Source organism: Bombina bombina, chromosome 7, assembly GCF_027579735.1.
Source record: "Bombina bombina isolate aBomBom1 chromosome 7, aBomBom1.pri, whole genome shotgun sequence".
Classification (NCBI taxonomy): Eukaryota; Metazoa; Chordata; class Amphibia; order Anura; family Bombinatoridae; genus Bombina; species Bombina bombina.
The window spans coordinates 273,854,029-273,867,432 of record NC_069505.1 but is presented as its reverse complement, the minus strand read 5'-3'; the positions used below and the strand labels follow the sequence as shown (position 1 = coordinate 273,867,432).

Below are 13,404 nucleotides of genomic sequence, written 5' to 3'. Positions count from 1 at the left end.
TCACCAAAAAGGGGCTGGCGTCTAAACTTACATTCTTGCTTTTCAAATAAACATACCAAGAGAATGAAGAAAATGTGATAACAGGAGTCCATTAGAAAGTTGCTTAAAATTGCATGCTCTATCTGAATCACGAAAGAAAAAATTTGGGTTCAGTGTCCCTTTAAAATAATAACATTTTCTATTGAGTGATGAACAAAGCTATTTAGACAATGTTGTAGCTCACCTTTGGCTTAGCTCATCTTCGGGTTAGTGCCTGTAAGAAAGCCAGAACAACGTTTTGTAGCACACCCCATAAATGTCTACGAGGAGAGGGACTTGGCGCGGTCGCACTATCTAACCTCCAGATGTTAGCACGTCTGAGGCTTTCGCTCAAGCAATAACTTTTAACCTTCAACTTAATATGAGCACAATAACAACAGCACTTGAGCGGTGTTAGCACTTAGTAGCACTAATATTTCCCGCTCCACTTGTAATCTAGCCCACAGTGTTTGTACATGAATGGGGGAACACACAGCATATTAGCATATGCCCCTGAAACAGCGATGACTTGTAATACAAGCAGTTTTGCTAATACTGTACAGGTTTATTGTTTATTTCTAAAATCTATTCATAGCTGAAACGCACTCATACTCATTTCGGTGTTGACAATTATGCACCTTTCATGGATGGGGATATATTGATTTGTAGTTGTGTTCTACTCAAATCCTATGGTGTCGTCTTCAAATGCGCATATAATAAATGAGTTTACATAGTTATATAATCTTACATATTCCTTGCACAATTAACAATGACATAAAGGTACCTAATGAAGTTTATGGCCTATTAAAAGAAGAAACAACGTTTATAGGGACATGAAACATACAATTTTTAACAACTGTCCAATGTATTTCTATTATCTATATTGCCTCATTCTCTTAGTATCCTTTGTTGAGGGAGCAGCAATGCACTACTGGGAGATAGCTGAACAAATTGGTAAGCCAATGGCGAGAGGCATATATATGCAGCCACCAATCAGCAGCAAGCTTCTGGCTCCTGGTTCTACCTAGGACAAAGGCTACCATGAAACTAAGCAAGCTGGAAAGTTGTTTAAAATTGTATGCTGTATCTGAATTATGGAAGAAAAAAATTGTCCCTTTAAGTTAAATACCTGCTCAGATTCCTTTATGGGAGAGCAATACAGAGCCCCAGAAGTATCGATCTATTACTCATCTTAAATGGCGCTTACTGTTCAGTCACTTTATTACATTTGTACATCACTGTATAACACCCTTGTTTTCATTGTATAACCTATATATTCTTTTGTAGCAAGGAGGCTCAGAGTTTGTTCCTGTGGTTGTCACCCGCTCGGTTCTGAGGTCAATGAGTAGAAGGGACGTATTGATCAAGCGTTGGCCGAAACCTATAAAATGGCAGTATTTCCGCTCCTTGTTACCAAGTGTCTCTATCACCATGTGTCCGTCCTGCTTTCAGGTAACAAGGACTGGTCACCTTGTTTAAATAGGGAATAGCAGGGGCTAAGCACAAATGCATGTTAGGGAGCAGGAGAACATAGTACGGGTCATACTAGCAGATTAGAGATGGCACTGCCAGTGACTGTGTTACAGAGCATGTGGACATAGTATGGGTCTAGCAGGTTAGAGATGGCACTGCCAGTTGTGTTACAGAGCAGGGGGACATAGTACAGGTCTAGCAGGCTAGATATGGCACTGCCAGTTGTGTTACAGAGCAGGGGGACATAGTATGGGTCTAGCAGGTTAGAGATGGCACTGCCAGTGGTGTTACAGAGCAGGGGGACATAGTATGGGTCTAGCAGGTTAGAGATGGCACTGCCAGTGGTGTTACAGAGCAGGGGGACATAGTATGGGTCTAGCAGGTTAGAGATGGCACTGCCAGTTGTGTTACAGAGCAGGGAGACATAGTATGGGTCTAGCAGATTAGAGATGGCACTGCCAGTGGTGTTACAGAGCAGGGGGACATAGTATGGGTCTAGCAGGTTAGAGATGGCACTGCCAGTGGCTGTGTTACGGAGCAGGAGGACATAGTATGGGTCTAGCAGGTTAGAGATGACATTGCTAGTGGTGTTACAGAGCAGGAGGACATAATATGTGCCTAGCAGGTTAGAGATGGCACTGCCAGTGGTGTTACAGAGCAGGAGGACATAATATGTGCCTAGCAGGTTAGAGATGGCACTGCCAGTGGTGTTACACAGCAGGAGGACATAATATGGGTCTAGCAGGTTAGAGATGACATTGCTAGTGGTGTTACAGAGCAGGAGGACATAATATGTGCCTAGCAGGTTAGAGATGGCACTGCCAGTGGCTGTGTTACAGAGCATGTGGACATAGTATGGGTCTAGCAGGTTAGAGATGGCACTGCCAGTGGTGTTACAGAGCAGGGGGACATAGTACGGGTCTAGCAGGTTAGAGATGGCAATGCCAGTGGCTGTGTTACAGAGCAGGGGGATATAGTATGGGTCTAACAGGTTAGAGATGGCACTGCCAGTGGTGTTACAGAGCAGGGGGACATAGTACAGGTCTAGCAGGCTAGATATGGCACTGCCAGTTGTGTTACAGAGCAGGGGGACATAGTATGGGTCTAGCAGGTTAGAGATGGCACTGCCAGTGGTGTTACAGAGCAGGGGGACATAGTATGGGTCTAGCAGGTTAGAGATGGCACTGCCAGTGGTGTTACAGAGCAGGGGGACATAGTATGGGTCTAGCAGGTTAGAGATGGCACTGCCAGTTGTGTTACAGAGCAGGGAGACATAGTATGGGTCTAGCAGATTAGAGATGGCACTGCCAGTGGTGTTACAGAGCAGGGGGACATAGTATGGGTCTAGCAGGTTAGAGATGGCACTGCCAGTGGCTGTGTTACGGAGCAGGAGGACATAGTATGGGTCTAGCAGGTTAGAGATGACATTGCTAGTGGTGTTACAGAGCAGGAGGACATAATATGTGCCTAGCAGGTTAGAGATGGCACTGCCAGTGGTGTTACAGAGCAGGAGGACATAATATGTGACTAGCAGGTTAGAGATGGCACTGCCAGTGGCTGTGTTACACAGCAGGAGGACATAATATGGGTCTAGCAGGTTAGAGATGACATTGCTAGTGGTGTTACAGAGCAGGAGGACATAATATGTGCCTAGCAGGTTAGAGATGGCACTGCCAGTGGCTGTGTTACAGAGCAGGAGGACATAGTATGGGTCTAGCAGGTTAGAGATGGCACTGCCAGTGGTGTTACAGAGCAGGGGGACATAGTACGGGTCTAGCAGGTTAGAGATGGCACTGCCAGTGGCTGTGTTACAGAGCAGGAGGACATAATATGTGCCTTGCAGGTTAGAGATGGCACTGCCAGTGGCTGTGTTACAGAGCAGGAGGACATAGTATGAGTCTAGCAGGTTAGAGATGGCACTGCCAGTGGTGTTACAGAGCAGGGGGACATAGTATGGGTCTAGCAGGTTAGAGATGGCACTGCCAGTGGCTGTGTTACGGAGCAGGAGGACATAGTATGGGTCTAGCAGGTTAGAGATGACATTGCTAGTGGTGTTACAGAGCAGGAGGACATAATATGTGCCTAGCAGGTTAGAGATGGCACTGCCAGTGGCTGTGTTACACAGCAGGAGGACATAATATGGGTCTAGCAGGTTAGAGATGACATTGCTAGTGGTGTTACAGAGCAGGAGGACATAATATGTGCCTAGCAGGTTAGAGATGGCACTGCCAGTGGCTGTGTTACAGAGCAGGAGGACATAGTATGGGTCTAGCAGGTTAGAGATGGCACTGCCAGTGGTGTTACAGAGCAGGGGGACATAGTACGGGTCTAGCAGGTTAGAGATGGCACTGCCAGTGGCTGTGTTACAGAGCAGGAGGACATAATATGTGCCTTGCAGGTTAGAGATGGCACTGCCAGTGGCTGTGTTACAGAGCAGGAGGACATAGTATGAGTCTAGCAGGTTAGAGATGACATTGCTAGTGGTGTTACAGAGCAGGAGGACATAATATGTGCCTAGCAGGTTAGAGATGGCACTGCCAGTGGTGTTACAGAGCAGGGGGACATAGTATGGGTCTAGCAGGTTAGAGATGGCACTGCCAGTGGCTGTGTTACAGAGCAGGAGGACATAGTATGTGTCTAGCAGGTTAGAGATGGCATTGCCAGTTGTGTTACAGAGCAGGAGGACATAGTATGTGTCTAGCAGGTTACAGATGGCATTGCCAGTGGTGTTACAGAGCAGGAGGACATAGTATGTGTCTAGCAGGTTAGAGATGGCATTGCCAGTTGTGTTACAGAGCAGGAGGACATAGTATGTGTCTAGCAGGTTAGAGATGGCATTGCCAGTTGTGTTACAGAGCAGGAGGACATAGTATGGGTCTAGCAGGTTAGAGATGGCATTTCCAGTGGCTGTGTTACAGAGCCGGAGGACATAGTATGGGTCTAGCAGGTTAGAGATGGCATTGCCAGTGGTGTTACAGAGCAGGGGGACATAGTATGGGTCTAGCAGGTTAGAGATGGCATTGCCAGTGGCTGTGTTACAGAGCAGGAGGACATAGTATGGGTCTAGCAGGTTAGAGATGGCATTGCCAGTTGTGTTACAGAGCAGGAGGACATAGTATGTGTCTAGCAGGTTACAGATGGCATTGCCAGTGGTGTTACAGAGCAGGAGGACATAGTATGTGTCTAGCAGGTTAGAGATGGCATTGCCAGTTGTGTTACAGAGCAGGAGGACATATTATGTGTCTAGCAGGTTAGAGATGGCATTGCCAGTTGTGTTACAGAGCAGGAGGACATAGTATGGGTCTAGCAGGTTAGAGATGGCATTGCCAGTGGCTGTGTTACAGAGCAGGAGGACATAGTATGGGTCTAGCAGGTTAGAGATGGCACTGCCAGTTGTGTTACAGAGCAGGAGGACATAGTATGTGTCTAGCAGGTTAGAGATGGCATTGCCAGTGGTGTTACAGAGCAGGAGGACATAGTATGTGTCTAGCAGGTTAGAGATGGCATTGCCAGTGGTGTTACAGAACAGGAGGACATAGTATGTGTCTAGCAGGTTAGAGATGGCATTGCCAGTGGTGTTACAGAGCAGGAGGACATAGTATGTGTCTAGCAGGTTAGAGATGGCATTGCCAGGGGTGTTACAGAGCAGGAGGACATAGTATGGGCCTAGCAGGTTAGAGATGGCATTGCCAGTTGTGTTACAGAGCAGGGGGACATAGTATGGGTCTAGCAGGTTAGAGATGGCACTGCCAGTGGCTGTGTTACAGAGCAGGAGGACATATGTGCCTAGCAGGTTAGAGATGGCACTGCTAGTGGTGTTACAAAGCAGGGGGACATAGTATGTGCCTAGCAGGTTAGAGATGTCATTGCCAGTGGTGTTAAAGAGCAGGAGGACATAATATGTGCCTAGCAGGTTAGAGATGGCACTGCCAGTGGTGTTACAGAGCAGGGGGACATAGTATGGGTCTAGCAGGTTAGAGATGGCATTGCTAGTGGTGTTACAGAGCAGGAGGACATAGTATGTATCTAGCAGGTTAGAGATGGCACTGCCAGTGGCTGTGTTACAGAGCAGGAGGACATAATATGTGCCTTGCAGGTTAGAGATGGCACTGCCAGTGGCTGTGTTACAGAGCAGGAGGACATAGTATGAGTCTAGCAGGTTAGAGATGACATTGCTAGTGGTGTTACAGAGCAGGAGGACATAATATGTGCCTAGCAGGTTAGAGATGGCACTGCCAGTGGTGTTACAGAGCAGGAGGGCATAATATGTGCCTAGCAGGTTAGAGATGGCACTGCCAGTGGCTGTGTTACAGAGCAGGGGGACATAGTATGTGCCTAGCAGGTTAGAGATGTCATTGCCAGTGGTGTTACAGAGCAGGAGGACATAATATGTGCCTAGCAGGTTAGAGATGGCACTGCCAGTGGTGTTACAGAGCAGGGGGACATAGTATGGGTCTAGCAGGTTAGAGATGGCACTGCCAGTGGCTGTGTTACAGAGCAGGAGGACATAGTATGTGTCTAGCAGGTTAGAGGTGGCATTGCCAGTTGTGTTACAGAGCAGGAGGACATAGTATGTGTCTAGCAGGTTAGAGATGGCATTGCCAGTTGTGTTACAGAGCAGGAGGACATAGTATGTGTCTAGCAGGTTACAGATGGCATTGCCAGTGGTGTTACAGAGCAGGAGGACATAGTATGTGTCTAGCAGGTTAGAGATGGCATTGCCAGTTGTGTTACAAAGCAGGAGGACATAGTATGGGTCTAGCAGGTTAGAGATGGCATTGCCAGTGGCTGTGTTACAGAGCCGGAGGACATAGTATGGGTCTAGCAGGTTAGAGATGGCACTGCCAGTTGTGTTACAGAGCAGGGAGACATAGTATGGGTCTAGCAGATTAGAGATGGCACTGCCAGTGGTGTTACAGAGCAGGGAGACATAGTATGGGTCTAGCAGGTTAGAGATGGCACTGCCAGTGGTGTTACAGAGCAGGGAGAGATAGTATGGGTCTAACAGGTTAGAGATGGCACTGCCAGTGTTGTTACAGAGCAGGAGGACATAGTATGGGTCTAGCAGGTTAGAGATGGCACTACCAGTTATGTTACAGAGCAGGAGGACATAGTATGGGTCTAGCAGGTTAGAGATGGCACTGCCAGTGGTGTTACAGAGCAGGGAGACATAGTATGGGTCTAGCAGGTTAGAGATGGCACTGCCAGTGGTGTTACAGAGCAGGGAGACATAGTATGGTTCTATCAGGTTAGAGATGGCACTGCCAGTTGTGTTACAGAGCAGGAGGACATAGTATGGGTCTAGCAGGTTAGAGATGGCACTACCAGTTATGTTACAGAGCAGGAGGACATAGTATGGGTCTAGCAGGTTAGAGATGGCACTGTCAGTGGCTGTGTTACAGAGCAGGAGGACATAGTATGGGTCTAGCAGGTTACAGATGGCACTGCCAGTGGTGTTACAGAGCAGGGAGACATAGTATGGGTCTAACAGGTTAGAGATGGCACTGCCAGTGGTGTTACAGAGCAGGGAAACATAGTATGGGTCTAGCAGATTAGAGATGGCACTGCCAGTGGTGTTACAGAGCAGGGGGACATGGTATGGTCTAGCAGGTTAGAGTTGGCACTGACAGTTGTGTTACAGAGCAAGAGGACATAGTATGAGTCTAGCAGGTTAGAGATGGCATTGCCAGTGGTGTTACAGAGCAGGAGGACATAGTATGTGTCTAGCAGGTTAGAGATGGCATTGCCAGTTGTGTTACAGAGCAGGAGGACATAGTATGTGTCTAGCAGGTTAGAGATGGCATTGCCAGTTGTGTTACAGAGCAGGAGGACATAGTATGGGTCTAGCAGGTTAGAGATGGCATTGCCAGTGGCTGTGTTACAGAGCCGGAGGACATAGTATGGGTCTAGCAGGTTAGAGATGGCATTGCCAGTGGTGTTACAGAGCAGGGGGACATAGTATGGGTCTAGCAGGTTAGAGATGGCATTGCCAGTGGCTGTGTTACAGAGCAGGAGGACATAGTATGGGTCTAGCAGGTTAGAGATGGCATTGCCAGTTGTGTTACAGAGCAGGAGGACATAGTATGTGTCTAGCAGGTTACAGATGGCATTGCCAGTGGTGTTACAGAGCAGGAGGACATAGTATGTGTCTAGCAGGTTAGAGATGGCATTGCCAGTTGTGTTACAGAGCAGGAGGACATATTATGTGTCTAGCAGGTTAGAGATGGCATTGCCAGTTGTGTTACAGAGCAGGAGGACATAGTATGGGTCTAGCAGGTTAGAGATGGCATTGCCAGTGGCTGTGTTACAGAGCAGGAGGACATAGTATGGGTCTAGCAGGTTAGAGATGGCACTGCCAGTTGTGTTACAGAGCAGGAGGACATAGTATGTGTCTAGCAGGTTAGAGATGGCATTGCCAGTGGTGTTACAGAGCAGGAGGACATAGTATGTGTCTAGCAGGTTAGAGATGGCATTGCCAGTGGTGTTACAGAGCAGGAGGACATAGTATGTGTCTAGCAGGTTAGAGATGGCATTGCCAGTGGTGTTACAGAGCAGGAGGACATAGTATGTGTCTAGCAGGTTAGAGATGGCATTGCCAGGGGTGTTACAGAGCAGGAGGACATAGTATGGGCCTAGCAGGTTAGAGATGGCATTGCCAGTTGTGTTACAGAGCAGGGGGACATAGTATGGGTCTAGCAGGTTAGAGATGGCACTGCCAGTGGCTGTGTTACAGAGCAGGAGGACATATGTGCCTAGCAGGTTAGAGATGGCACTGCTAGTGGTGTTACAAAGCAGGGGGACATAGTATGTGCCTAGCAGGTTAGAGATGTCATTGCCAGTGGTGTTAAAGAGCAGGAGGACATAATATGTGCCTAGCAGGTTAGAGATGGCACTGCCAGTGGTGTTACAGAGCAGGGGGACATAGTATGGGTCTAGCAGGTTAGAGATGGCATTGCTAGTGGTGTTACAGAGCAGGAGGACATAGTATGTATCTAGCAGGTTAGAGATGGCACTGCCAGTGGCTGTGTTACAGAGCAGGAGGACATAATATGTGCCTTGCAGGTTAGAGATGGCACTGCCAGTGGCTGTGTTACAGAGCAGGAGGACATAGTATGAGTCTAGCAGGTTAGAGATGACATTGCTAGTGGTGTTACAGAGCAGGAGGACATAATATGTGCCTAGCAGGTTAGAGATGGCACTGCCAGTGGTGTTACAGAGCAGGAGGGCATAATATGTGCCTAGCAGGTTAGAGATGGCACTGCCAGTGGCTGTGTTACAGAGCAGGGGGACATAGTATGTGCCTAGCAGGTTAGAGATGTCATTGCCAGTGGTGTTACAGAGCAGGAGGACATAATATGTGCCTAGCAGGTTAGAGATGGCATTGCCAGTGGTGTTACAGAGCAGGGGGACATAGTATGGGTCTAGCAGGTTAGAGATGGCACTGCCAGTGGCTGTGTTACAGAGCAGGAGGACATAGTATGTGTCTAGCAGGTTAGAGGTGGCATTGCCAGTTGTGTTACAGAGCAGGAGGACATAGTATGTGTCTAGCAGGTTAGAGATGGCATTGCCAGTTGTGTTACAGAGCAGGAGGACATAGTATGTGTCTAGCAGGTTACAGATGGCATTGCCAGTGGTGTTACAGAGCAGGAGGACATAGTATGTGTCTAGCAGGTTAGAGATGGCATTGCCAGTTGTGTTACAAAGCAGGAGGACATAGTATGGGTCTAGCAGGTTAGAGATGGCATTGCCAGTGGCTGTGTTACAGAGCCGGAGGACATAGTATGGGTCTAGCAGGTTAGAGATGGCACTGCCAGTTGTGTTACAGAGCAGGGAGACATAGTATGGGTCTAGCAGATTAGAGATGGCACTGCCAGTGGTGTTACAGAGCAGGGAGACATAGTATGGGTCTAGCAGGTTAGAGATGGCACTGCCAGTGGTGTTACAGAGCAGGGAGAGATAGTATGGGTCTAACAGGTTAGAGATGGCACTGCCAGTGTTGTTACAGAGCAGGAGGACATAGTATGGGTCTAGCAGGTTAGAGATGGCACTGCCAGTGGTGTTACAGAGCAGGGAGACATAGTATGGGTCTAGCAGGTTAGAGATGGCACTGCCAGTGGTGTTACAGAGCAGGGAGACATAGTATGGTTCTATCAGGTTAGAGATGGCACTGCCAGTGGTGTTACAGAGCAGGAGGACATAGTATGGGTCTAGCAGGTTAGAGATGGCACTACCAGTTATGTTACAGAGCAGGAGGACATAGTATGGGTCTAGCAGGTTAGAGATGGCACTGGCAGTGGCTGTGTTACAGAGCAGGAGGACATAGTATGGGTCTAGCAGGTTACAGATGGCACTGCCAGTGGTGTTACAGAGCAGGGAGACATAGTATGGGTCTAACAGGTTAGAGATGGCACTGCCAGTGGTGTTACAGAGCAGGGAAACATAGTATGGGTCTAGCAGATTAGAGATGGCACTGCCAGTGGTGTTACAGAGCAGGGGGACATGGTATGGTCTAGCAGGTTAGAGTTGGCACTGACAGTTGTGTTACAGAGCAAGAGGACATAGTATGAGTCTAGCAGGTTAGAGATAGCATTGCCAGTGTTGTTACAGAGCAGGAGGACATAGTATGGGTCTAGCAGGTTAGAGATGGCACTGCCAGTGACTGTGTTACAGAGCAAGAGGACATAGTATGAGTCTAGCAGGTTAGAGATGGCATTGCCAGTGGCTGTGTTACAGAGCAGGAAGCTACATTAAATGAGATTTCTGGGAAATGAGTGGGTATAGTGTTTGCAGGGGAGACTTTGGGAAATACAGAGGAAGGTACTTACAACCTTGCCTCTATTTGGAGTGATTATTATGATTGAGTTGGGCAGGGACTAACAGCAGTTGGTATAAACACGATAGCTGCCAAACCACATACTAATTACTGTTAATGTGTTACTAATCGAATATAAATCATAGGAACGTGGCTTTAATAGGAAAAAAAGAAGTGAGCCTTTTACATAATCATTACGGAACTATTTATCACTGGCTATAACTGGAACTTACTGCACAGTACATCGCTATAAATAGGCAGCTACATTGTAACTGTTTTGTCCATATCAGGTTATATATGATCAGTTTAACCCCTTTGCTTTCAGAGGCGAATGGAATGGTTAATCATCTGTTTCTGAAGTATTCTGTAAGTGCTCTGTAATATGTTATCAGCTAAAAGAGAGCAACTGCTGAGATGCTGTTAAAGGGACAATATACACCAATCGTCATTTAACTGCATGTAATAGACACTAATATAAAGAATAATATGCACAGATATTTAAAAAAACTTTTAAAAAACGTACTTATTAGCTCCCAATTTAGCACTGTTGATAAGATTAGACTGGGACACCCACTGAAAGGGGCTGAGAGCAGACCCCTCCCCTGCATATGAAAAGACCCATTATACAAACAGAAGCAATCTTGAAGTCTGTAGACATCAGTATACATCTAAAACTTTGGGGCTTGGTTAGGAGCCTGAAAATCAGCACAATGTTATTTAAAAGTAAGCAAAACTATACAAAAAGAATCCCAAATGGGTTATATAAATGAAACATATACAAAACATTTAGGCAAAGAATAATCTAGTGTACAATGTCCCTTTAACAAAAGTGCAGCCTAATGTCTCAGTAGAACCACTGCTTTACATATTTTTGTATATTTCACAAGGCCTTTTACTCACTGCTTTATCTTTCAATACCTGTGCAATGTGATATAGCAGGGTAGTTCCATCCCTTCTGCTCTTCATTCCCTTTGTATTTAACCGTTTACACATTTTTGTTTTGCTCAGATGTTCCATACAGAAGACTACGAACTGCTTGTTCTGGAGCGCAACTGTTGCCCGTATTGCAGGAGACCCATTGAGGAGTCCAGTCAATGAAAAAGAGTCCGAAAGGGAGGCCATTACTACATAGAGCACTTTCACTTAAAGGGACATTATACGCCACCAAAATTTCTATCATGCATATAAAAGAGCACCATTAAAATATGCTGAAAATATATTTACCTTGAAATTAAAATTTAAACGGATACAGGAATGTCAGTTTTGTACTTCAAATTAATGTTCACTGGCTGACCAGGGCAACCCCATCTCTAGAGGTAGAAAAGACGACGCTGCTTTCTCATGACAGGAGCACAAATTCACACCAAAAAAACCTAATACGTTTTTAGAATTCCCTTTTGAATGAAATGAGGAAAATTGATTAAAATCTCCTTTAAAAACCTGTTTGTAAACAAAAAATCATTTAGTTATTGTGATATTTAATGGCCCCAAACCAGAGAGGTTAATAATCCAATCTGTCTCGCTTGCTGTTTGGTTATGAAATAGGAATTCCCAAGCAAGTTAGACGGTGTATTTCCCCCAGGTCCAAACAGATCTGATTCTCACACATTTGCGCAAACCTAAATAAAATGGTAACTGTATTAGTTTAATGTTGCAAAGTAATTCTCTAATGATCAGCTTTGGGTTTAGCAGCTACTCCTGAGGGACGTTGCTCAATAAGATATGCATAGAACGTGCAAATAGAGGTCTTTAGTGTCACGTTTATGTTTAATACATTTGTTTAAAGTTATTTCCATAAAGATGTTACCTGCACAGAAGTGTATAGAGAAACTGAAAGAGCAAACACAGAATTGTTTTGTAATATTTTTATATATTATATTTTAAATTATTACAAACTGTTTCTTCTGCTGTTTATACTTTTCAATAAAGATTTTATACTTTTTAACAATATTCTTGTTATGGCTTGGTTGTACGTGGCATTCTTCTGGGGGGCAGGGGCGGGTTAGCAATAAGGTACCCACACATGGCACACTTAGCTATAAAATCAGTTTATAGTGTAGGTAATTAAAGGGACATGAAACCCATTTTTTTTCCTTTCGTGATTCAGATAGAATTCAGTTTTAAACACATTTAAAATTTTCAAATTTGCATCATTCTCTTAGTATCCTTTATTAAAGGAGCAGCAACGTACTACTGGGAGCTTCCTGGACACATTGGTAACCTAATGACAAGAGGCATATATGTGCAGCTAGCATTCAGCAGCTAGCTCACAGTTCCTGAGACTACCTAGGTGTTCTTTTTTTAACAAAGGATATGAAGAGAACAAATCAAATTAGATAATAGAAGTAAATTGGAAAGTTACTAAAAAAATTGTAGGATATATTTGAATCATTATTATTATCAGTTATTTGTAGAGCGCCTACAGATTCCGCAGCGCTATAAACATAGGCTGTATACAAGGTAACATTTATAGGGATAAATGGGTAGAGGGCCCTGCCAGGGTTGCACTGTTGTAGTCAGCTCTTATGAAGGTGATCTGCAAACAGTTGGACTCTTAGGCTTGGAGCGAGGCAGAGAGTTTCACAAGATGGGGGCCAACCTGGAGAAGTCCTGTAAACGGTAGTGTGAGGAGGTAACAAGAGAGGAGGAGAGTAGGAGGTTGTGAGCAGAGCGATGGGGACGGGAGGGAACGTATATGGAAACGGGGACTGATTTATCAAGTGTCTGGCAGACACGATACGCTGTAGCGAATCATGTCCACCAGACATCGATAAATGCCGACAGCATATCCTGCAGATTCGCAGCCAATTGGCTGCTAGCAGGGGGTGTCAATCAACTCAATCGTATGAGATTGGACGGATTGTTGACCCCCACCTCAGAGGAGGCGTACGAGTTAAGGAGCAGCGTTCTTAAGACCGCTGCTTCTTAACTCCTGTTTCTGGCGAGCCTGAAATGAGTTCATTAGGCACCATTCAGGGCATGTTAAATCGGCCCCATGGTCTGAGATAAAGGGGGGAGCAGTGCAGTTGAGGGCCTTGCATGTCAGAGTCAGAATTTTGTGTTTAATCCTGGAGGCAACAGGAATCATGACAGAAAAAAAC

At 45.8% G+C, this 13,404-nt stretch overlaps 1 protein-coding gene across 1 annotated transcript in view; it reads left to right on the top strand.

The window, feature by feature from the left end:
- IFT122 (intraflagellar transport 122) overlaps window positions 1–12,253 on the top strand; it is a 172,338-nt gene extending 160,085 nt beyond the window's left edge. Inside the window, exons 28-29 of the mRNA XM_053720769.1 lie at window positions 1,306–1,470; window positions 11,312–12,253. Coding sequence (XP_053576744.1) covers window positions 1,306–1,470; window positions 11,312–11,401 — 255 coding nt within the window. The 3' untranslated portion in view covers window positions 11,402–12,253. The remainder of the gene's footprint in view (window positions 1–1,305; window positions 1,471–11,311) is intronic.
- Window positions 12,254–13,404: the final 1,151 nt, after the last annotated feature.